The sequence below is a fragment of the Tachyglossus aculeatus genome, chromosome Y4, assembly GCF_015852505.1.
Source record: "Tachyglossus aculeatus isolate mTacAcu1 chromosome Y4, mTacAcu1.pri, whole genome shotgun sequence".
Lineage (NCBI taxonomy): Eukaryota > Metazoa > Chordata > Mammalia > Monotremata > Tachyglossidae > Tachyglossus > Tachyglossus aculeatus.
Genome location: NC_052096.1, coordinates 13,094,090 through 13,115,773, shown reverse-complemented (window position 1 = coordinate 13,115,773; position 21,684 = coordinate 13,094,090). Strand labels below are relative to the sequence as shown.

General features: G+C 49.9%; 1 protein-coding gene across 2 annotated transcripts; it reads left to right on the top strand.

Moving 5' to 3' along the window:
• The first annotated feature begins 4,632 nt into the window (after positions 1-4,632).
• Positions 4,633-16,220, top strand: RIT1 (Ras like without CAAX 1). Of its 2 annotated transcripts, XM_038768786.1 has the most exons (5): positions 4,633-4,874; positions 5,032-5,088; positions 7,627-7,700; positions 12,138-12,329; positions 15,462-16,220. In XM_038768786.1, the coding sequence occupies exons 1-5, from the start codon at positions 4,811-4,813 to the stop codon at positions 15,690-15,692; spliced, it is 618 nt and encodes a 205-aa protein (XP_038624714.1). In that variant the 5' UTR covers positions 4,633-4,810; the 3' UTR covers positions 15,693-16,220. The 2 variants fall into 2 exon arrangements, with proteins under 2 accessions (XP_038624714.1, XP_038624715.1); XM_038768787.1 differs by lacking the exon at positions 5,032-5,088.
• Positions 16,221-21,684: the final 5,464 nt, after the last annotated feature.

Below are 21,684 nucleotides of genomic sequence, written 5' to 3'. Positions count from 1 at the left end.
GAGCCACCCTGCTTCTCATAGTAAGCGCTTAATGAATGTCATGATGCTGATGATTATAATTATTAACGGGGGTAAGGGGCGGGCCCAGGGGTCAACAGAACAAAACATAACAGACTAAATATGTAGAAATGAAATAACCTAATCACCTTGTAACCTCCCCAGCGCTTAGAACGGTGCTTTGTACATAGCGCTTAATAAATGTCATTATTATTAGTAGAAAGGGGCTTTCCACAGAGTCACCCTGCTTCTCATAGTAAGCGCTTAATGAATGTCATGATTAATTAGTAGAAGGCGCTTTCCACAGAGCCACCCTGCTTCTCATAGTAAGCGCCTAATAAATGTCATTATTATGATTACTATTGTTATTATTATGAACGGAGGTATGGGGCGGGCCCACGGGTCAACAGAACAAAACATAAGACTAAATATGTACAAATGAAATAAATAACCTGATCACCTTGTCACCTCCCCAGCGCTTAGAACGGTGCTTTGCACATAGTAAGCGCTTAATAAATGTCATTATTATTAGTAGAAGGGGCTTTCCACAGAGCCACCCTGCTTCTCATAGTAAGCGCCTAATAAATGTCATTATTATGATTACTATTGTTATTATTATGAACGGAGGTATGGGGCGGGCCCACGGGTCAACAGAACAAAACATAAGACTAAATATGTACAAATGAAATAAATAACCTGATCACCTTGTCACCTCCCCAGCGCTTAGAACGGTGCTTTGCACATAGTAAGCGCTTAATAAATGTCATTATTATTAGTAGAAGGGGCTTTCCACAGAGCCCCACTGCTTCTCATAGTAAGCGCTTAATAAATGTCATTATTATTAGTAGTAGAAGGGGCTTTCCACAGAGCCCCCCTTCTTCTCATAGTAAGCGCTTAATGAATGTCATGATGCTGCTGCTGATGATTGTAATTATTAAGGGGGGTAGGGGGCGGGCCCAGGTTCCCAAGCCACCGCCCCTCTCTGCTTAGAACAGTGCTTTGCACATAGTAAGCGCTTAATAAATGTCATGATTAGTAGTAGAAGGGGCTTTCCACAGAGCCACCGTGCTTCTTATAGGAAGCGCTTAATGAATGTCGTGATTAGTAGTAGAAGGGGCTTTCCACAGAGCCCCCCTGCTTCTCATAGTAAGCGCTTAATGAATGTCATGATGATGATGCTGATGATTGTAATTATTAAGGGGGGTAGAGGGCGGGCCCAGGGGTGGGCCCGGGTTCCCAAGCCACCGCCCCTCACTGCTTAGTACAGTGCTTTGCACATAGTAAGCGCTTAATAAATGTCATTATTAGTAGAAGGGGCTTTCCACAGAGCCCCCCTGCTTCTCATAGTAAGCGCTTAATGAATGTCATTATTATTAGTAGAAGGGGCTTTCCACAGAGCCCCCTGCTTCTTATAGTAAGCGCTTAATGAATGTCATGATGATGCTGATGATTGTAATTATTAAGGGGGTAGGGGGCGGGCCCTGGGGTGGGCCCGGGTTCCCAAGCCACCGCCCCTCACTGCTTAGAACAGTGCTTTGCACATAGTAAGTGCTTAATAAATGTCATTATTAGTAGTAGAAGGAGCTTTCCACAGAGCCACCGTGCTTCTTATAGGAAGCGCTTAATGAATGTCATTATTATTAGTAGTAGAAGGGGCTTTCCACAGAGCCACCCTGCTTCTCGCAGTAAGCGCTTAATGAATGTCATGCTGATGATGCTGATGACTGTAATTATTAAGGGGGGGTAGGGGGCGGGCCCAGGGGTGGGCCCGGGTTCCCAAGCCACCGCCCCTCACTGCTTAGAACAGTGCTTTGCACATAGTAAGCGCTTAATAAATGTCATGATTATTATTATTATTAACGGAGGTAGGGGGAGGGCCCAGGGGTCAACAGAACAAAACATAACAGACTAAATATGTACAAATGAAATAAATAACCTGATCACCTTGTCACCTCCCCAGCGCTTAGTACAGTGCTCTGCACATAGTAAGCGCTCAATAAATACGATTGATGATTATTATTAGAAGGGGCTTTCCACAGAGCCCCCCTGCTTCTCATAGTAAGCGCTTAATGAATGTCATGATGCTGACGATTATAATTATTAACGGGGGTAAGGGGCGGGCCCAGGGGTCAACGGAACAAAACATAACAGACTAAATATGTAGAAATGAAATAAATAACCTAATCACCTTGTAACCTCCCCAGCGCTTAGAACGGTGCTTTGCACATAGTAAGCGCTTAATAAATGTCATTATTATTAGTAGAAGGGGCTTTCCACAGAGCCACCCTGCTTCTCGTAGTAAGTGCTTAATGAATGTCATGATGATGCTGATGATTATAATTATTGAGGGGGGTATGGGGCGGGCCCAGGGGTGGGTCCGGGGTCCCAAGCCACCGCCCCTCACTGCTTAGAACAGTGCTTTGCACATAGTAAGCGCTTAATAAATGTCATTATTATTAGTAGAAGGGGCTTTCCACAGAGCCCCCCTGCTTCTCACAGTAAGCGCCTAATGAATGTCATGATGCTGATGCTGATGATCGTAATTATTAAGGGGGGGTAGGGGGCGGGCCCAGGGGTGGGCCCGGGTTCCCAAGCCACCGCCCCTCACTGCTTAGAACAGTGCTTTGCACATAGTAAGCGCTTAATAAATGTCATGATTAGTAGTAGAAGGGGCTTTCCACAGAGCCACCGGTGCTTCTCATCGTAAGCGCTTAATGAATGTCATTATTATTAGTAGAAGGGGCTTCAGAGCCCCCCTGCTTCGCATAGTAAGCGCTTAATGAATGTCATGATTAGTAGTAGAAGGGGCTTTCCACAGAGCCCCCCTGCTTCTCATAGTAAGCGCTTAATGAACGTCATGATTATTAGTAGAAGGGGCTTTCCACAGAGCCACCCTGCTTCTCCTAGTAAGTGCTTAACGAATGTCATGATGATGCTGCTGATGATTGTAATTATTAAGGGGGGGTAGGGGGCGGGCCCAGGGGTGGGTCCGGGGTCCCAAGCCACGGCCCCTCACTGCTTAGAACAGTGCTTTGCACATAGTAAGCGCTTAATAGATGTCATGATTAGTAGTAGAAGGGGCTTTCCACAGAGCCACCGTGCTTCTTATAGGAAGCGCTTAATGAATGTCATTATTATTAGTAGAAGGGGCTTTCCACAGAGCCCCCCCTGCTTCTCGTAGTAAGCGCTTAATGAATGTCATGATGATGATGCTGATGACTGTAATTATTAAGGGGGGTAGGGGGCGGGCCCGGGTTCCCAAGCCACTGCCCCTCACTGCTTAGAACAGTGCTTTGCACATAGTAAACGCTTAATAAATGTCATTATTAGTAGTAGAAGGGGCTTTCCACAGAGCCACCGTGCTTCTCATAGTAAGCGCTTAATGAATGTCATTATTATTAGTAGAAGGGGCTTCAGAGCCCCCCTGCTTCGCATAGTAAGCGCTTAATGAATGTCATGATTATTAGTAGAAGGGGCTTTCCACAGAGCCCCCCTGCTTCTCGTAGTAAGCGCTTAATGAATGTCATGATGCTGATGCTGATGATTGTAATTATTAAGGGGGGTAGGGGGCAGGCCCAGGGGTGGGCCCGGGTTCCCAAGCCACCACCCCTCACTGCATAGAACAGTGCTTTGCACATAGTAAGCGCTTAATAAATGTCATTATTAGTAGTAGAAGGGGCTTTCCACAGAGCCACCGTGCTTCTTATAGGAAGCGCTTAATGAATGTCATTATTATTAGTAGAAGGGGCTTTCCACAGAGCCCCCCTGCTTCTCGTAGTAAGCGCTTAATGAATGTCATGATGATGATGCTGATGACTGTAATTATTAAGGGGGGTAGGGGGCGGGCCCGGGTTCCCAAGCCACCGCCCCTCACTGCTTAGAACAGTGCTTTGCACATAGTAAGCTCTTAATAAATGTCATTATTATTAGTAGAAGGGGCTTTCCACAGAGCCACCCTGCTTCTCGTAGTAAGCGCTTAATGAATGTCATGATGATGCTGATGATTGTAATTATTAAGGGGGGGTAGGGGGCGGGCCCAGGGGTGGGCCCGGGTTCCCAAGCCACCGCCCCTCACTGCTTAGAACAGTGCTTTGCACATAGTAAGCGCTTAATAAATGTCATTATTAGTAGTAGAAGGGGCTTTCCACAGAGCCACCCTGCTTCTCGTAGTAAGCGCTTAATGAATGTCATGATGATGCTGATGATTGTAATTATTAAGGGGGGGTAGGGGGCGGGCCCAGGGGTGGGCCCGGGCTCCCAAGCCACCGCCCCTCACTGCTTAGAACAGTGCTTTGCACATAGGAAGCGCTTAATAAATGTCATTATTAGTAGTAGAAGGGGCTTTCCACAGAGCCACCGTGCTTCTCATCGTAAGCGCTTAATGAATGTCATTATTATTAGTAGAAGGGGCTTTCCACAGAGCCCCCCTGCTTCTCCTAGTAAGCAATTAATGAATGCCATGATGATGATGCTGATGATTGTAATTATTAAGGGGGGGAGGGGGCGGGCCCAGGGGTGGGCCCGGGCTCCCGAGCCACCGCCCCTCGTCCCTCCCTCCGTCCGCCCCGTCCTTCCTTCCTTCCTGGCGACGACGGCGCCATCTTCTTCGCCGTGAGGGCGGGGTCAAAGGTCACCACGGCCCACCGCCGGCCATTGGGAGGGGGAGGCCTCTGAGGGGTCCCCCACCCCCCCCAAATCCCTCCTGTTCCCATCCGGCAGAACTTCCCGCTCTTCCCGACGACCCCAGCCCCCTTTTTCCCATCCCATTCCTCCTCCCCACCCCCGGGTGGTCCCCCCCATCCCCATCCCCAACATGGAGCCAGGATCCCGCGAGTACAAACTGGTGATGCTCGGAGCCGGGGGCGTGGGCAAGAGCGGTACGTTCAGGCATCCCACCCTACTTATTGAGCGCCTACTGCGGGTGCAGAGCACTGGACTAAGCGCTCGGGACGTGCCACCCCTGGGGGGCAAGGGGGGGACCCTTGGGTGGGCCCTAAAGGCGCTGACCCCTCGCCCCTCCCGCCGGCTTTGCAGCCATGACCATGCAGTTCATCAGCCACCGCTTCCCCGAGGACCACGACCCCACCATCGGTGAGGACGCCGCCCCTCGCCCCAGCGCTTAGCACAGTGTTTGGTTAATCCGATTTTGTCTCCCCCCTTCTAGACTGTGAGCCCGCTGTCGGGTAGGGCCCGTCTCCCTATGTTGCCAACTTGGACTTCCCAAGCGCTTAGTCCAGTGCTCTGCACACAGTAAGCGCTCAATCAATACGATTGATTGATTGATTGATTGACGCCGCCCCTCACCCCAGGGCTTAGCACAGTGTTTGGTTAATCTGTTTTGTCTCCCCCCTTCTAGACTGTGAGCCCACTGTCGGGTAGGGGCCGGCTCTCTATGTTGCCAACTTGGACTTCCCAAGCGCTTAGTACAGTGCTCTGCACACAGTAATTACGATTGATTGATTGATTGATTGATGCCGCCCCTCGCCCCAGGGCTTTAGAGCAGGATTTGGTTAATCTGTTTTATTTTGTCTCCCCCTTTTAGACTGTGAGCCCACTGTTGGGTAGGGGCCGGCTCTCTATGTTGCCAACTTGGACTTCCCAAGCGCTTAGTACAGTGCTCTGCACACAGTAATTACGAATGATTGATTGATTGATTGATTGATGCCACCCCTCACCCCAGGGCTTAGCGCAGGATTTGGTTAATCTGTTTTATTTGTCTCCCCCTTCTAGACTGTGAGCCTGCTGTCGGGTAGGGACCGGCTCTAGATGTTGCCAACTTGGACTTCCCAAGCGCTTAGTACAGTGCTCTGCACACAGTAAGCGCTCAGTAAATACGATTAATTGATTGATTGACGCCGCCCCTCGCCCCAGGGCTTAGCGCAGGGTTTGGTTAATCTGTTTTATTTTGTCACCCGTCTCCCCCTTCTAGACTGTGAGCCCGCTGTCAGGTAGGGACCGACTCTATATGTTGCCAACTTGGACTTCCCAAGCGCTTAGTCCAGTGCTCTGCACACAGTAAGCGCTCAGTAAATACGATTGAATGAATTACTCTGTTTCAGTTGTACATATTTATTCTATTTATTTTACTTTGTTACTATGTTTTGTCACCCGTCTCCCCCTTCTAGACTGTGAGCCCGCTGTTGGGTAGGGACCGGCTGTAGATGTTGCCAACTTGGACTTCCCAAGCGCTTAGTACAGTGCTCTGCACACAGTAAGCACTCAATCAATACGATTGATTGATTGATTGACACCGCCCCTCGCCCCAGTGCTTAGCGCAGGATTTGGTTAATCTGTTTTATTTTGTCTCCCCCTTCTAGACTGTGAGCCCGCTGCCGGGTAGGGGCCGGCTCTAGATGTTGCCAACTTGGACTTCCCAAGCGCTTAGTACAGTGCTCTGCACACAGTAAGCGCTCAATCAATACGATTGATTGATTGATTGATTGACGCCGCCCCTCGCCCCAGGGCCTAGTGCAGTGTTTTGTTAATCAGTTTTATTTTGTCGCCTGTCTCCCCCTTCTAGACTGTGAGCCCGCTGTTGTGTAGGGACCGGCTCTCTCTCTCTCTCTCTATATATATATACACAGAGAGAGAGAGAGAGAGAGAGAGAGAGAGAGAGAGAGAAGCAGCGTGGCTCAGTGGAAAGAGCCTGGGCTTTGGAGCCCGAGGCCATGGGTTCAAATCCTGGCTCGGCCAAATTCAATCGTATTTATTGAGCGCTTACTGTGTGCAGAGCACTGGACTAAGCGCTTGGGAAGTCCAAGTTGGCAACATCTAGAGACGGTCCCTACCCATCAGTGGGCTCACAGTCTAGAAGGGGGAGACAGAGAACAAAACCAAACATATTAACAAAATAAAATAAGTAGAATAAATTTGTACGAGTAAAATAGAGTAATAAATCTGTATAACCATATATACATATATACAGGTGCTGTGGGGAAGGGAAGGAGGTAAGGTGGGGGGATGGAGGGGGGGAGGGGGAGAGGAAGGAGGGGGCTCAGTCTGGGAAGGCCTCCTGGAGGAGGTGAGCTCTCAGTAGGCCAAATGTAATAATAGTAGTAATGGTGGTATTTGCTAAGCGCTATGTGCAAAGCACTGTTCTAAGCGCTGGGGGGATACAAGGTGATCAGGTTGTCCCACTTGGGGCTCACAGTCTTAATCCCCATTTGACAGATGAGGGAACTGAGGCCCAGCGAAGTTAAGTGGCTTGCCCAAGGTCACCCAGCCGACAAGGGGCGGAGTCAGGATTCGAACCCCTGACCTCGGACTCCCAAGCCCGCGCTCTTTCCGCTGAGCCACGCTGAAATGTCAGCTGGGTGACTGTGGGCGAGTCACTTCACTTCTCTGGGCCTCAGTCCCCTCATCTGTAAAAATGGGGATTAAGATTGGGAGCCCCCCGTGGGACAACCTGATCACCTTGTGCCCTCCCCAGCGCTTAGAACAGTGGTTTGCACATAGTAAGCGCTTAACAAATACCATCATTATTACTATTATTATTATATGTTGCCAACTTGGACTTCCCAAGCGCTTAGTACGGTGCTCTGCACACAGTAAGCGCTCAATAAATACAATTGAATGAATGAATGAAAGGAATGAGCCCTTCACCCACCGCCCCCCGTGTCCCTTCCACAGAGGACGCCTACAAAATCCGCATCCGCATCGACGATGAGCCCGCCAACCTGGACATCCTGGACACCGCCGGGCAGGTAAATAATCCTCCTCCTCCTCCCTATCGTCATCGTTGTCGTGGCATTTAATAATAATAATAATAATAATAATGGCATTTATTAAGCGCTTAGTATGTGCCAAGCACTGTTCTAAGCGCTGGGGAGTTTACAAGGTGATCAGGTTGTCCCATGGGGGGCTCACGGTCTTCATCCCCATTTGACAGATGAGGGAACTGAGGCCCAGAGAAGTGAAGTGACTTGCCCAGAGTCACCCAGCTGACAAGTGGCGGAGCTGGGATTTGAACCCATGACTTCTGACTCCAAAGTCCGGGCTCTTTCCACCGAGCCACGCTGCTTCCAACATTTAGCATTTGAATATAGAACATTTAAGCGCTGTTCTAAGCACTGGGGTGTATTCATTCATTCAATCGTATTGAACGCTTACTGTGTGCACAGCACTGTACTAAGTGCTTGGGAAGTCCAAGTTGGCAACATATAGGGACAGTCCCTACCAAACAGCGGGCTCACAGTCTAGAAGGGGAAGACAGACGACAAAACAAAACATATTAACAAAATATAATAAATAGAATAAATATGTACTAGTAAAATAAATACATTCAATCGTATTTATTGAGCGCTTACTGTGTGCAGAGCACTGTACTAAGCGCTTGGGAAGTCCAAGTCGGCAACATATAGAGATGGTCCCTACCCAACAGCAGGCTCACAGTCTAGAAGGGGGAGACAGACGACAAAACAAAACATATTAACAAAATAGAATAAATAGAATAAATATGTTCAAGTAAAATAAATACATTCAATCGTATTTATTGAGCGCTTACTGTGTGCAGAGCATTGTACCAAGCGCTTGGGAAGTACAATTCGGCAACATATAGAGACGGTCCCTACCCAAAAACGGGCTCACAGTCTAGAAGGGAGAGACAGACGACAAAACCAAACATATTAACTAAATAGAATAAATATGTCCAAATAAATAATCAATTCATTAATTTATTATGAGAGTGAGGATGGCATTTGTTAAGCGCTTACTAGGTGCCCAGCACTGTTCTAAGCGCCGGGGCGGATACAGAGTCATCGGGGTGTCACCCTTTTAATCCCCATCTGGCGGATGACATAACTGAGGCCTGGAAAGTGATGATGGTGTTTGTTAAGCGCTTACTAGGTGCCCAGCACTGTACTAAGCGCCGGGGCGGATACAGAGTTATCGGGGTGTCACCCTTTCAATCCCCATCTGGCGGATGACATAACCGAGGCCCGGAGAGTGATGATGGCGTTTGTTAAGCCTTGTATCTACCCCAGCGCTTAGAACAGTGCTTGGCATGTAGTAGGCGCTTAAGAGATACCGTCGTCATCATCATACTCGACTAAGAGCTCAGTACAGCGCTCAGCCACCCAGTCGGCGCTCAATAAACGCAGTAGACTGACCGTAATAAGGCCAAAGTCTAAGGCCAGGGTTCGCCCCATGCCCTCAGGCTCATCACCCCGCCCGATCCGGTCGTCGCCCGAGCTGGGTGCGGCAGGGCGGGGGTTGACGATGATGATGTTAAGCGCTTACTATGGGCCAAGCACTGTTCTAAACGCTGGGGAGGTTACAAGGTGATCAGGTTGTCCCACGGGGGGCTCGCAGTCTTCATCCCTATTTTACAGATGAGGTCACTGAGGCCCAGAGAGTAATAGTAATTCATTCACTCGTTCATTCAGTCGTATTTATTGAGCGCTTACTGTGTGCAGAGCACTGGACTAAGCGCTTGGGAAGTCCAAGTTGGCAACATAGAGAGACGGTCCCTACCCAACAGCGGGCTCACAGTCTAGAAGGGGGAGACGGAAAACAAAACATATTAACAGAATAAAATAAATAGAATAAATATGTACAAATAAAATAGAGTAATCATCATCATCATCAATCGTATTTATTGAGCGCTTACTGTGTGCAGAGCACTGTACTGAGCGCTTGGGAAGTACAAGTTGGCAACATATAGAGACGGTCCCTACCCAACAGTGGGCTCACAGTCTAAAAGGGGGAGACAGAGAACAAAACCAAACATACTAATAAAATAAAATGAATAGCTATGTACAAGTAAAATAAATAAATAAATAGAGTAATAAATATGTACAAACATATATACATATATACAGGTGCTGTGGGGAAGGGTAATAAATACGTACAAACATATATACATATATACAGGTGTATATATACAGGTGTATAATAATAACGATGGCATTTATTAAGCGCCTACTATGTGCCGAGCACTGTTCCAAGCACTGGGGAAGTTCCAAGGTGATCAGGTTGTCCTCCGTGGGGCTCCCAGTCTTCATCCCCATTTTCCAGATGAGGAAACTGAGGCCCAGAGAAGAATAATAATCATGACGATGGTATTTCATTCAGTCGTATTTATTGAGCGCTTACTGTGTGCAGAGCACTGGACTAAGCGCTTGGAAAGTCCAAGTTGGCAACATAGAGAGACGGTCCCTACCCAACAGTGGGCTCACGGTCTAGAAGGGGGAGACGGACGACAAAACAAAACATAGTAACAAAATAAAATAAATAGAATATGTACAAATAAAATAGAGTAATAAATACGTACAAACATATATACATATATACAGGTGTATAATAATAATAATGGCATTTATTAAGCACCTACTATGTGCCAAGCACTGTTCCAAGCACTGGGGAAGTTCCAAGGTGATCAGGTTGTCCTCCGTGGGGCTCCCAGTCTTCATCCCCATTTTCCAGATGAGGGAACTGAGGCCCAGGGAATAATAATAATCATGATGATGGTATTTCATTCAATCGTATTTATTGAGCGCTTACTGTGTGCAGAGCACTGTACTAACCGCTTGGGAAGTCCAAGTTGGCAACATCTAGAGACGGTCCCTACCCAACAACGGGCTCACAGTCTAGAAGTCACACAAAGTCAGCTGTGTGACTTTGGGAAGCAGCATGGCTCAGTGGAAAGAGCCCGGGCTTTGGAGTCAGAGTCATGGGTTCAAATCCCGGCTCCGCCCATTGTCAGCTGTGCAACTCTGGGCAAGTCACTTCACTTCTCTGTGCCTCAGTTACCTCATCTGCCAAATGGGGATTAAGACTGTGAGCCCCCACGTGGGACAACCTGATCACCCTGGAACCTCCCTAGCGCTTAGAATAGTGCTTTGCACATAGTAAGCGCTTAATAAATGCCATTATTATTATTATTATTATTATTTGGGCAAGTCCCTTCACTTCTCTGGGCCTCAGCTCCCTCATCTGTAAAATGGGGATGAAGACTGGGGGCCCCCCGTGGGACTACCTGATCATCTTGTAACCTCCCCAGCGCTTAGAACAGTGCTTTGCATGTAGTAAGCGCTTAATAAATGCCATCATTATTATTATTAAACAAAACAGGTGGACAGGTGTCAATTTGTTGCCAACTTGGACTTCCCAAGCACCTAGTCCAGTGCTCTGCACACAGCGCTCAGTAAATATGATGGATTGATTTGTTAAGTGCTTACTACGTTCTAAGCGCCGGGGGAGGGTACGAGGTGATCAGGTGGTCCCCCGGGGGCCCAAATCAGTCAATCAGTCGTATTTACTCATCATCATCAATCGTATTTATTGAGCGCTTACTCTGTGCAGAGCACTGTACTGAGCGCTTGGGAAGTACAAATTGGCAACATATAGAGACAGTCCCTGCCCAACAGTGGGCTCACAGTCTCAAAGGGGGTATTTATTGAGCGCTTACCGTGTGCAGAGCACTGTACTAAGCGCTTGGGAAGTACAAATTGGCAACATATAGAGACAGTCCCTGCCCAACAGTGGGCTCACAGTCTAAAAGGGGGTATTTACTGAGCGCTTACCGTGTGCAGAGCACTGTACTAAGTGCTTGGGAAGTACAAATTGGCAACATATAGAGACAGTCCCTGCCCAACAGTGGGCTCACAGTCTAAAAGGGGGTATTTATTGAGCGCTTACCGTGTGCAGAGCACTGTACTAAGCGCTTGGGAAGTACAAATTGGCAACATATAGAGACGGTCCCTGCCCAACAGTGGGCTCACAGTCGAAAAGGGGGTATTTATTGAGCGCTTACCGTGTGCAGAGCACTGTACTAAGCGCTTGGGAAGTACAAATTGGCAACATGTAGAGACGGTCCCTGCCCAACAGTGGGCTCACAGTCTAAAAGGGGGTATTTATTGAGCGCTTACCGTGTGCAGAGCACTGTACTAAGCGCTTGGGAAGTACAAATTGGCAACATATAGAGACAGTCCCTGCCCAACAGTGGGCTCACGGTCTAAAAGGGGGTATTTATTGAGCGCTTACTGTGTGCAGAGCACTGTACTAAGTGCTTGGGACGTACATGTTGGCAACAAAGTCACCCAGTGGACAGTTGGCGGTGCCGGGATTCGAACCCACGACCTCCGACTCCAAAGCGCGGGCGGGCGGGGGCTGATGGGGGCCGTCCCGTCCCCGTCCCCCAGGCGGAGTTCACGGCCATGCGTGACCAGTACATGCGCGCCGGGGAGGGCTTCATCATCTGCTACTCCATCACGGACCAGCGCAGCTTCCACGAGGCCCGCGACTGCAAGCAGCTCATCTACCGCGTCCGCCGCACCGACGACACCCCCGTCGTCCTCGTGGGCAACAAGTCGGACCTGCGCCAGCTGCGCCAGGTGAGTCGGGGCGTCCCCCCCACTCACCCACTCGCACTCAGGCCCCGCTAAGGTGGGCACGGCCCGCGCCGGGGCAATCCGTCCCTTCCATTCCACCGTCCGGTCGTGTTTATCCAGCGCTTACCGCGTGCGCGGCGCTGTGCCGAGCGCTTGGGAGAGGGCAGTACAACAATCATCATCATCATCAGTCGTATTTACTGAGCGCTTACTGTGTGCAGAGCGCTGGGCTAAGCGCTCGGGAAGTCCAAGATGGCAACATCTAGAGACGGTCCCTACCCAACAGTGGGCTCACAGTCTAAAAATAGAGTCATAAATCCGTACAAGCATATATCCATATCATCATCATCAATCGTATTTACTGAGCGCTTACTGTGTGCAGAGCGCTGGACTAAGCGCTCGGGAAGTCCAAGATGGCAACATCTAGAGACGGTCCCTACCCAGCAGTGGGCTCACAGTCTAAAAGGGGGAGACAGAGAACAAAACCAACATACTAACAAAATAAAATAAATAGAATGGATATGTACAGGTAAAATAGAGTAATCAATATGTACTAACATCATCATCATCAATCGTATTTACTGAGCGCTTACTGTGTGCAGAGCACTGGACTAAGCGCTTGGGAAGTCCAAGATGGCAACATCTAGAGACGGTCCCTCCCCAACAGCGGGCTCACAGTCTAGAAGGGGGAGGCAGAGAACAAAACCAAACATATTAACAAAATAAAATAAATAGAATAGATATGGACAGGTAAAATAAATAGAGTAATCAATATGTACTAACATCATCATCATCATCAATCGTATTTATTGAGCGCTTACTGTGTGCAGTAAACGGACACATCCCCTGCCCACAGTGAGCTTGCAGCCTAGAGCTGGCGAGGTGGACGTTATTAGTCGTTAGGACTCTCTTCCTCCATTCATCATCATCATCAATCGTATTTATTGAGCGCTTACTGTGTGCAGAGCACTGTACTAAGCGCTTGGGAAGTCCAAGTTGGCAACATATAGAGACAGTCCCTACCCAACAGTGGGCTCACAGTCTAAAAATAAATAGAGTAATAAATCCGTACAAACATATATCCATATCATCATCATCAGTTGTATTTATTGAGCGCTTACTGTGTGCAGAGCACTGGACTAAGCGCTTGGGAAGTCCAAGTCGGCAACATCTAGAGACGGTCCCTACCCAACAGTGGGCTCACAGTCTAGAAGGGGGAGACAGAGAACAAAACCAAACATACTAACAAAATAAAATAGAATAGATATGTACAAGTAAAATAAATAAATAGAGTAACAAATATGTACAAACATATATACATATATACAGGTGCTGTGGGGAAGGGAAGGAGGTAAGATGGGGGAGGGAGAGGAAGGACAATAGATGAACAGATTAACAGAAACCAAACAGATTAACAAAATAAAATTAATAGAATAGATATGTACAAGTAAAGTCAATCAATCAATCATATTTATTGAGCGCTTACTGTGTGCAGAGCACTGTACTAAGCGCTTGGGAAGTCCAAGTTGGCAACATATAGAGACAGTCCCTACCCAACAGTGGGCTCACAGTCTAAAAATAATAAATCCGTACAAACATATATCCATATATACAGGTGCTGTGGGGAAGGGAAGGAGGGGGCTCAGTGAGAAGCGCTTAACAAATAGAGAAGCAGCGTGGCTCAGTGGAAAGAGCCCGGGCTTTGGAGTCAGAGGTCATAGGTTCAAATCCTGGCTCCGCCACTTGTCAGCTTTGTGATTTTGGGCATGTCACTTCACTTCTCTGTGCCTCAGTGACCTCATCTGTAAAATGGGGATGAAGACTTTGAGCCCCCGTGGGACAACCTGATCACCTTGTAACCTCCCCAGCGCTTAGAACAGTGCTTTGCACGTAGTAAGCGCTTGATAAATGCCATCATTCTTTTAGACTGTGAGCCCACTGTTGGGTAGGGACTGTCTCTATATGTTGCCAACCTGTGCTTCCCAAGCGCTTAGCACAGTGCTCTGCACACAGTAAGCGCTCAATAAATACGATTGATGATAGAATACCGTCATCATCACTATTATAAATTACAATTGGGGCGGCGGCCTCTCCTGGAGCGGCCAGGCCCCGTGCATGCAGGCAGGGGGATGGACGTCTTCCTCCCTTCAAGGCCCTGCTGAGAGCTCACCTCCTCCAGGAGGCCTTCCCAGACTGAGCCCCTTCCTTCCTCCCCCCCTCGTCCCCCTCTCCATCCCCCCATCTTACCTCCTTCTCTTCCCCACAGCACCTGTATATATGTATATACGTTTGTACATATTTATTACTCTTTATTATTTTACTTGTACATATCTATTCTATTTTATTTTGTTAGTATGTTTGGTTTTGTTCTCTGTCTCCCCCTTTTAGACTGTGAGCCCAATGTTGGGTAGGGACGGTCTCTATATGTTGCCAACTTGGACTTCCCAAGCGCTTAGTCCAGTGCTCTGCACCTAGTAAGCGCTCAATAAATACGATTGATGATGATGATGATGATGGCTTAGTGGAAAGAGCACCAGCTTTGGAGTCAGAGGTCCTGGGTTCAAATCCCGGCTCCGCCAACTGTCAGCTGTGTGACTTTGGGCAAGTCACTTCACTTCTCCGGGCCTCAGTTCCCTCATCTGGAAAATGAGGATGAAAACTGGGAGCCCCCCGTGGGCCAACCTGATCACCTTGTAACCTCCCCAGCGCTTAGAACAGTGCTCTGCACACAGTAAGCGCTCAATAAATACGATTGATGATGATGGCTCAGTGGAAAGAGCACCGGCTTTGGAGTCAGAGGTCATGGGTTCAAATCCCGGCTTCGCCAACTGTCAGCTGTGTGACTTTGGGCAAGTCACTTCTCTGGGCCTCAGTTACCTCATCTGGAAAATGAGGATGAAAACCGGGAGCCCCCCGTGGGCCAACCTGATCACCTTGTAACCTCCCCAGCGCTTAGAACGGCGCTTGGCACATAGTAAGCGCTTAACAGATGCCATCATTATTTATTATTTATTATGATGACAATGATGATGACGACCCCGGGGGCCACGAGACCCGCCCCACGGCGCGTCGGGGCTGGCGACGGGCGGCGGTCCGGCCCCCAATTTGTCCGCCCTCTGCCCCCCGGCCCCGCAGGTGAGCCACGAGGAGGGCGCGGCGCTGGCCCGCGAGTTCGGCTGCCCGTTCTTCGAGACGTCGGCCGCCTACCGCTACTACATCGACGACGTCTTCCACGCCCTGGTGCGTGAGATCCGGCGGCGGGAGAAGGAGGCCGCCCTGGCCCTGGGCCGCCGCGCCAAGCCGCGCGCCAGCGTCTGGCAGAGGCTCAAGTCCCCGTTCCGCAAGAAGAAGGACTCGGTGACGTGAGGGGGCCGGACCCCCCGAGCCCCCCGAGCCCCCCGCGCCTCCCTTCCCCGGCCCGGGGCGCGGTGGCGGCACCGCGGTGGTCTCCTCCGGCCCCTCCGGGGGGGGCGGAGGGGCAGCCGGGCGGAAGTGGACACCCGGACCCCTTCCGCCACCTTTGGAGAGGGGGGGTCCCCTCCTCCGGCCCCTCTACTTGACCGGAGGACTGAGGCGGGTCACGGGGGGCGAAGTGGGGGGTCTCCTGTCCATCCCCACACTCCGGCGGAGGCGTCCAACTGGGGAGCCGAGGGGATGGGGGGTCCTCTGACCCCTGCCCTGGGCGGCGCGGGACCGGGTCGGATGGCAGGTTTCTCGTGGAAGCGCTTAGTACAGTGCTCTGCACACAGTAAGCGCTCAGTAAATGCGATTGATGAGGGAAGGGGGCCGGGCCCCCCAATTGCTCTCCGAGGGAAACCGGAAGGCCGGGAGCCCCCCGGCACCGGGAGAAGCAGCGTGGCTCAGCGGCAAGAACCTGGGCTTTGGAGTCAGAGGTCGTGGGTTCAAATCCGCCCATTGTCAGCTGGGTGACTTTGGGCAACTCGCTTCACTTCTCTGGGCCTCAGTGACCTCATCTGGAAAATGGGGGTGAAGACTGTGAGCCCCCCGCGGGACAACCTGATCACCTTGTATCCTCTCCAGCGCTTAGAAGGGTGCTTGGCACATAGTAAGCGCTTAACAAATGCCATTATTATTGTTATTATGGGCGGGACGGAAAATGGGGCGAAGGCCTGAGGCGAAACCCCGCGCTTAACAAATGCCATCATTATTATTATTATTATTATGGGCGGGACGGAAAATGGGGAGAACGCCTGAGGCGAAACCCTGCGCTTAACAAATGCCATCATTATTATTATTATTATTGTTATTATGATGGGCGGGACGGAAAATAGGTGAGAAGGCCTGAGGCGAAGCCCCGCCCCCTCGCGCGTCGGGCCTTGACGTCATCGGATCCCCGCCCTTTGACGTCACCGCCCCAGCAACGGCTCCTGATTCGCCCTCGACCCCGCCCTCCCTCTGACGTCAGCACGCACGGCCTCCCGTGCGTCGCCTGTTGGCAGCAGTCCGGTTGGTAATGTCACGAAGCGGCAGTCTCGCGAGAGTTCGCGCCGTCGCCTGCGCCCGAAGCAGGGCGGGGGTCACTCAGGTGTCGGCCATTTTATACCCCTAAAAAACTCGGATTTGGGGGCTGGACTGGTTGACCCTTGGGGGGCTCAAACCAGGGATCGATCAATCAATCAATCAATCGTATTTATTGAGCACTTACTGTGTGCAGAGCACTGGACTTCTAGACTGCGAGCCCACTGTTGGGTAGGGACTGTATATGTTGCCAACTTGGACTTCCCAAGCGCTTAGTACAGTGCTCTGCACACAGTAAGCGCTCAATAAATACGATTGATTGATTGATGTTGCCAACTTGGACTTCCCAAGCGCTTAGTGCAGTGCTCTGCACACAGTAAGCGCTCAATAAGTACGATTTATTGATTGATGTGCCACCTTGGACTTCCCAAGCGCTTAGTACAGTGCTCTGCACACAGTAAGCACTCAATAAATACGATTGATTGATTGATGTTGCTAACTTGGACTTCCCAAGCGCTTAGTACAGTGCTCTACACACAGTAGGCGCTCAATAAATACGATTGATTGATTGGCCTAGGCGCTTGGGAAGTACAAGTTGGCAACATATAGAGACAGTCTACAGGGATTTTGTTGTCTGTCCCCCCCCACCCTAGACTGTGAGCCTGTTGTTGGGTAGGGACCGTCTCTATATGTTGCCAAGTTGGACTTCCCAAGCGCTTAGTACAGTGCTCTGCACACAGTAAGCGCTCAATCAATAGGATTGATTGATTGATTGTACTAAGTGCTTGGGAAGTCCAAGTTGGCAACATATAGAGACAGTCTACAGGGATTTTGTCGTCTGCCCACCCCCGTCTAGACTGAGCCCGTTGTTGGGGAGGGACCGTCTCTTTATGTTGCCAACTTGGACTTCCCAAGCGCTTAGTACAGTGCTCTGCACACAGCGCTCAATAAATACGATTGATTGATTGTACTAAGCGCTTGGGAAGTCCAAGTTGGCAACATATAGAGACAGTCTAAAGGGATTTCGTTGTCTGTCCCCCCCTTCTAGACTGTGAGCCCGCTGTGATGGTCCATCTCTATATGTTGCCAACTTGGAGTTCCCAAGCGCTTAGTACAGTGCCCTGCACACAGTAAATGTGCAGTAAATACGATTGATTGATTGATTGCCCCAACGGTCGCCATCCGAGTCCTCCAAGGGAGCAAGGGTCGGCGCTGCAATGAGAGGGAGTGGGGTTAGACTGGATGGATGACATGATCCGTGCTGGGTGGGAAATTCTATCCAAGGCGCTGTGAGAAACCAGGATTGGGACGAGGTGGGGTTCTCGTCTACCACCTCTTTTATATTGTACTCTCCCAAGTGCTTAGTAGTGCTCTTCACACAGAAAATGCTTAATAAATACCATTAATTGATTAGAAGACTGGTGCGGGTCATTGTCTGTCTCCATGTTTTGTTTTGTTGTCTGTCTCCCCGTTCTAATAATAATGATGGCATCTATTAAGCGCTTACTATGTGCAAAGCACTGTTCTAAGCTCTGGGGAGGTTACAAGGCGATCAGGTTGTCCCACGCGGGGCTCACAGTCTTAATCCCCATTTTACAGATGAGGGAACTGAGGCCCAGAGAAATTAAGTGACTTGCCCAAAGACACACATTTGACCTGCGTGGCTCAGTGGAAAGAGCCCGGGCTTTGGAATCGGAGGCCGCGGGTTCAAATCCCGGCTCCGCCGCTTGTCAGCTGTGTGACTTTGGGCAAGTCACTTCACTTCTCTGGGCCTCAGTTCCCTCATCCGTAAAATGGGGATGAAGACTGTGAGCCCCTCGTGGGACAGCCTGATTACCTTGTATCTACCCCAGCACTTTGAACAGTGCTTTGCACATAGTAAGCGCTTAACAAATACCAACATTATTATTATTATTATTACTATTAAGTGGCGGAGCCGGAATTTGAACCCATGACCTCTGACTCCAAAGCCCACGCTCTCTCCACTGAGCCACGCTGTGACTGTGAGCCCGTTATAGGGTAGGGACCGTCTCTATACGTTGCCGACTTGTACTTCCCAAGCGCTTAGCCCGGTGCTCTGCACACAGTAAGCGCTCAATAAATACGATTGAATGAATGAATGGGCCTCAGTTCCCTCATCTGTCAAATGGGGATGAAGACTGTGAGCCCCCTGTGGGACAACCTGATCACCTCGTATCCTCCCCAGCACTTAGAACAGTGCTTTGCACATAGTAAGCGCTTAACAAATGCCATCATTATTATTATTCTAATCCCAGCTCCGCCACTTATCGGCTGTGTGACTTTGGGCAAGTCACTTCTCCGGGCCTCAGTTCCCTCATCTGTCAAATGGGGACGAAGACTGTGAGCCCCACGTGGGACAGCCTGATCACCCTGTATCTCCCCCAGCGCTTTGAACAGTGCTTGGCACATAGCAGGTGCTTAGAGAAGCAGCTTGGCTCAGTGGAAAGAGCGCAGGCTTTGGAGTCGGAGGTCATGGGTTCAAATCCAGGCTCTGCCGATTGTCAGCTGTGTGAGTTTGGGCAAGTCGCTTCTCTGTACCTCAGTTGCCTCATCTGTAAAATGGGGATGAAGACTGTGAGCCCCGCATGGGACAACCTGATCACCCTGTAACCCCCCCCCCCCAGCGCTTAGAACAGTGCTTTGCACATAGTAAGCGCTTAATAAATGCCATTATTATTATTAACAAATACCATCCCTCATCTGTAAAATGGGGATGAAGACTGTGAGCCCCACGTGGGACAACCTCATCACCTTGTATCCCCCCAGCGCTTAGTACAGTGCTTTGCACATAGTAAGCGCTTAATAAATGCCATCATCATTATTATGATCACTAGGATGATATTATGATTATAGCTATAATTCTGACGATCTCGCCGTCCGTCTCCCCCTTCTAGACCGCGAGCCCGTCGTCGGGTCGGGACCGTCTCTCCCTCTGTTGCCGACCTGTCCGTCCCCAGCGCTTAGTACAGTGCTTTGCACATAGTAAGCGCTTAATAAATGCCATCATTATTATTATCATCACTATGATGATATTATGATTATAGCTATAATTCTGACGATTTCGCCGTCCGTCTCCCCCTTCTAGGCCGCGAGCCCGTCGTCGGGTCGGGACCGTCTCTCTCTCTGTTGCCGACCTGTCCGTCCCCGGCGCTTAGTACAGTGCTTTGCACATAGTAAGCGCTTAATAAATGCCATCATCATTATTATGATCACTAGGATGATATTATGATTCTAGCTATAATTCTGACGATTTCGCCGTCCGTCTCCCCCTTCTAGGCCGCGAGCCCGTCGTCGGGTCGGGACCGTCTCTCCCTCTCTGTTGCCGACCTGTCCGTCCCCGGCGCTTAGTACAGTGCTTTGCACATAGTAAGCGCTTAATAAATGCCATCATCATTATTATGATCACTAGGATGATATTGTGATTATAGCTATAATTCTGACGATTTCGCCGTCCGTCTCCCCCTTCTAGACCGCGAGCCCGTCGGCGGGTCGGGACCGTCTTTCCCTCTCTGTTGCCGACCTGTCCGTCCCCAGCGCTTAGTACAGTGCTTTGCACATAGTAAGCGCTTAATAAATGCCATCATTATTATTATCATCACTATGATGATATTATGATTATAGCTATAATTCTGACGATTTCGCCGTCCGTCTCCCCCTTCTAGGCCGCGAGCCCGTCGTCGGGTCGGGACCGTCTCTCCCTCTCTGTTGCCGACCTGTCCGTCCCCGGCGCTTAGTACAGTGCTTTGCACATAGTAAGCGCTTAATAAATGCCATCATCATTATTATGATCACTAGGATGATATTATGATTCTAGCTATAATCCTGACGATTTCGCCGTCCGTCTCCCCCTTCTAGGCCGCGAGCCCGTCGGCGGGTCGGGACCGTCTCTCCCTCTCTGTTGCCGACCTGTCCGTCCCCGGCGCTTAGTACAGTGCTTTGCACATAGTAAGCGCTTAATAAATGCCATCATCATTATTATGATCACTAGGATGATATTATGATTCTAGCTATAATCCTGACGATTTCGCCGTCCGTCTCCCCCTTCTAGGCCGCGAGCCCGTCGGCGGGTCGGGACCGTCTCTCCCTCTCTGTTGCCGACCTGTCCGTCCCCGGCGCTTAGTACAGTGCTTTGCACATAGTAAGCGCTTAATAAATGCCATCATCATTATTATGATCACTAGGATGATATTATGATTCTAGCTATAATTCTGACGATTTCGCCGTCCGTCTCCCCCTTCTAGGCCGCGAGCCCGTCGTCGGGTCGGGACCGTCTCTCCCTCTCTGTTGCCGACCTGTCCGTCCCCGGCGCTTAGTACAGTGCTTTGCACATAGTAAGCGCTTAATAAATGCCATCATCATTATTATGATCACTAGGATGATATTATGATTCTAGCTATAATTCTGACGATTTCGCCGTCCGTCTCCCCCTTCTAGGCCGCGAGCCCGTCGTCGGGTCGGGACCGTCTCTCCCTCTCTGTTGCCGACCTGTCCGTCCCCAGCGCTTAGTACAGTGCTTTGCACATAGTAAGCGCTTAATAAATGCCATCATTATTATTATCATCACTATGATGATATTATGATTATAGCTATAATTCTGACGATTTCGCCGTCCGTCTCCCCCTTCTAGGCCGCGAGCCCGTCGTCGGGTCGGGACCGTCTCTCCCTCTGTTGCCGACCTGTCCGTCCCCAGCGCTTAGTACAGTGCTTTGCACATAGTAAGCGCTTAATAAATGCCATCATCATTATTATCATCACTAGGATGATATTATGATTATAGCTATAATTCTGACGATTTCGCCGTCCGTCTCCCCCTTCTAGACCGCGAGCCCGTCGGCGGGTCGGGACCGTCTCTCCCTCT

Bases quoted from the DNA above. Each gene is read 5' to 3' on its own strand.
- RIT1 (XM_038768786.1), top strand. From the start codon at position 4,811: ATGGAGCCAGGATCCCGCGAGTACAAACTGGTGATGCTCGGAGCCGGG. The intron at 4,875-5,031 runs GTACGTTCAGGC...CCGGCTTTGCAG, and splicing joins CGGGGGCGTGGGCAAGAGCG to CCATGACCATGCAGTTCATC. The intron at 7,701-12,137 runs GTAAATAATCCT...CCCGTCCCCCAG, and splicing joins TCCTGGACACCGCCGGGCAG to GCGGAGTTCACGGCCATGCG.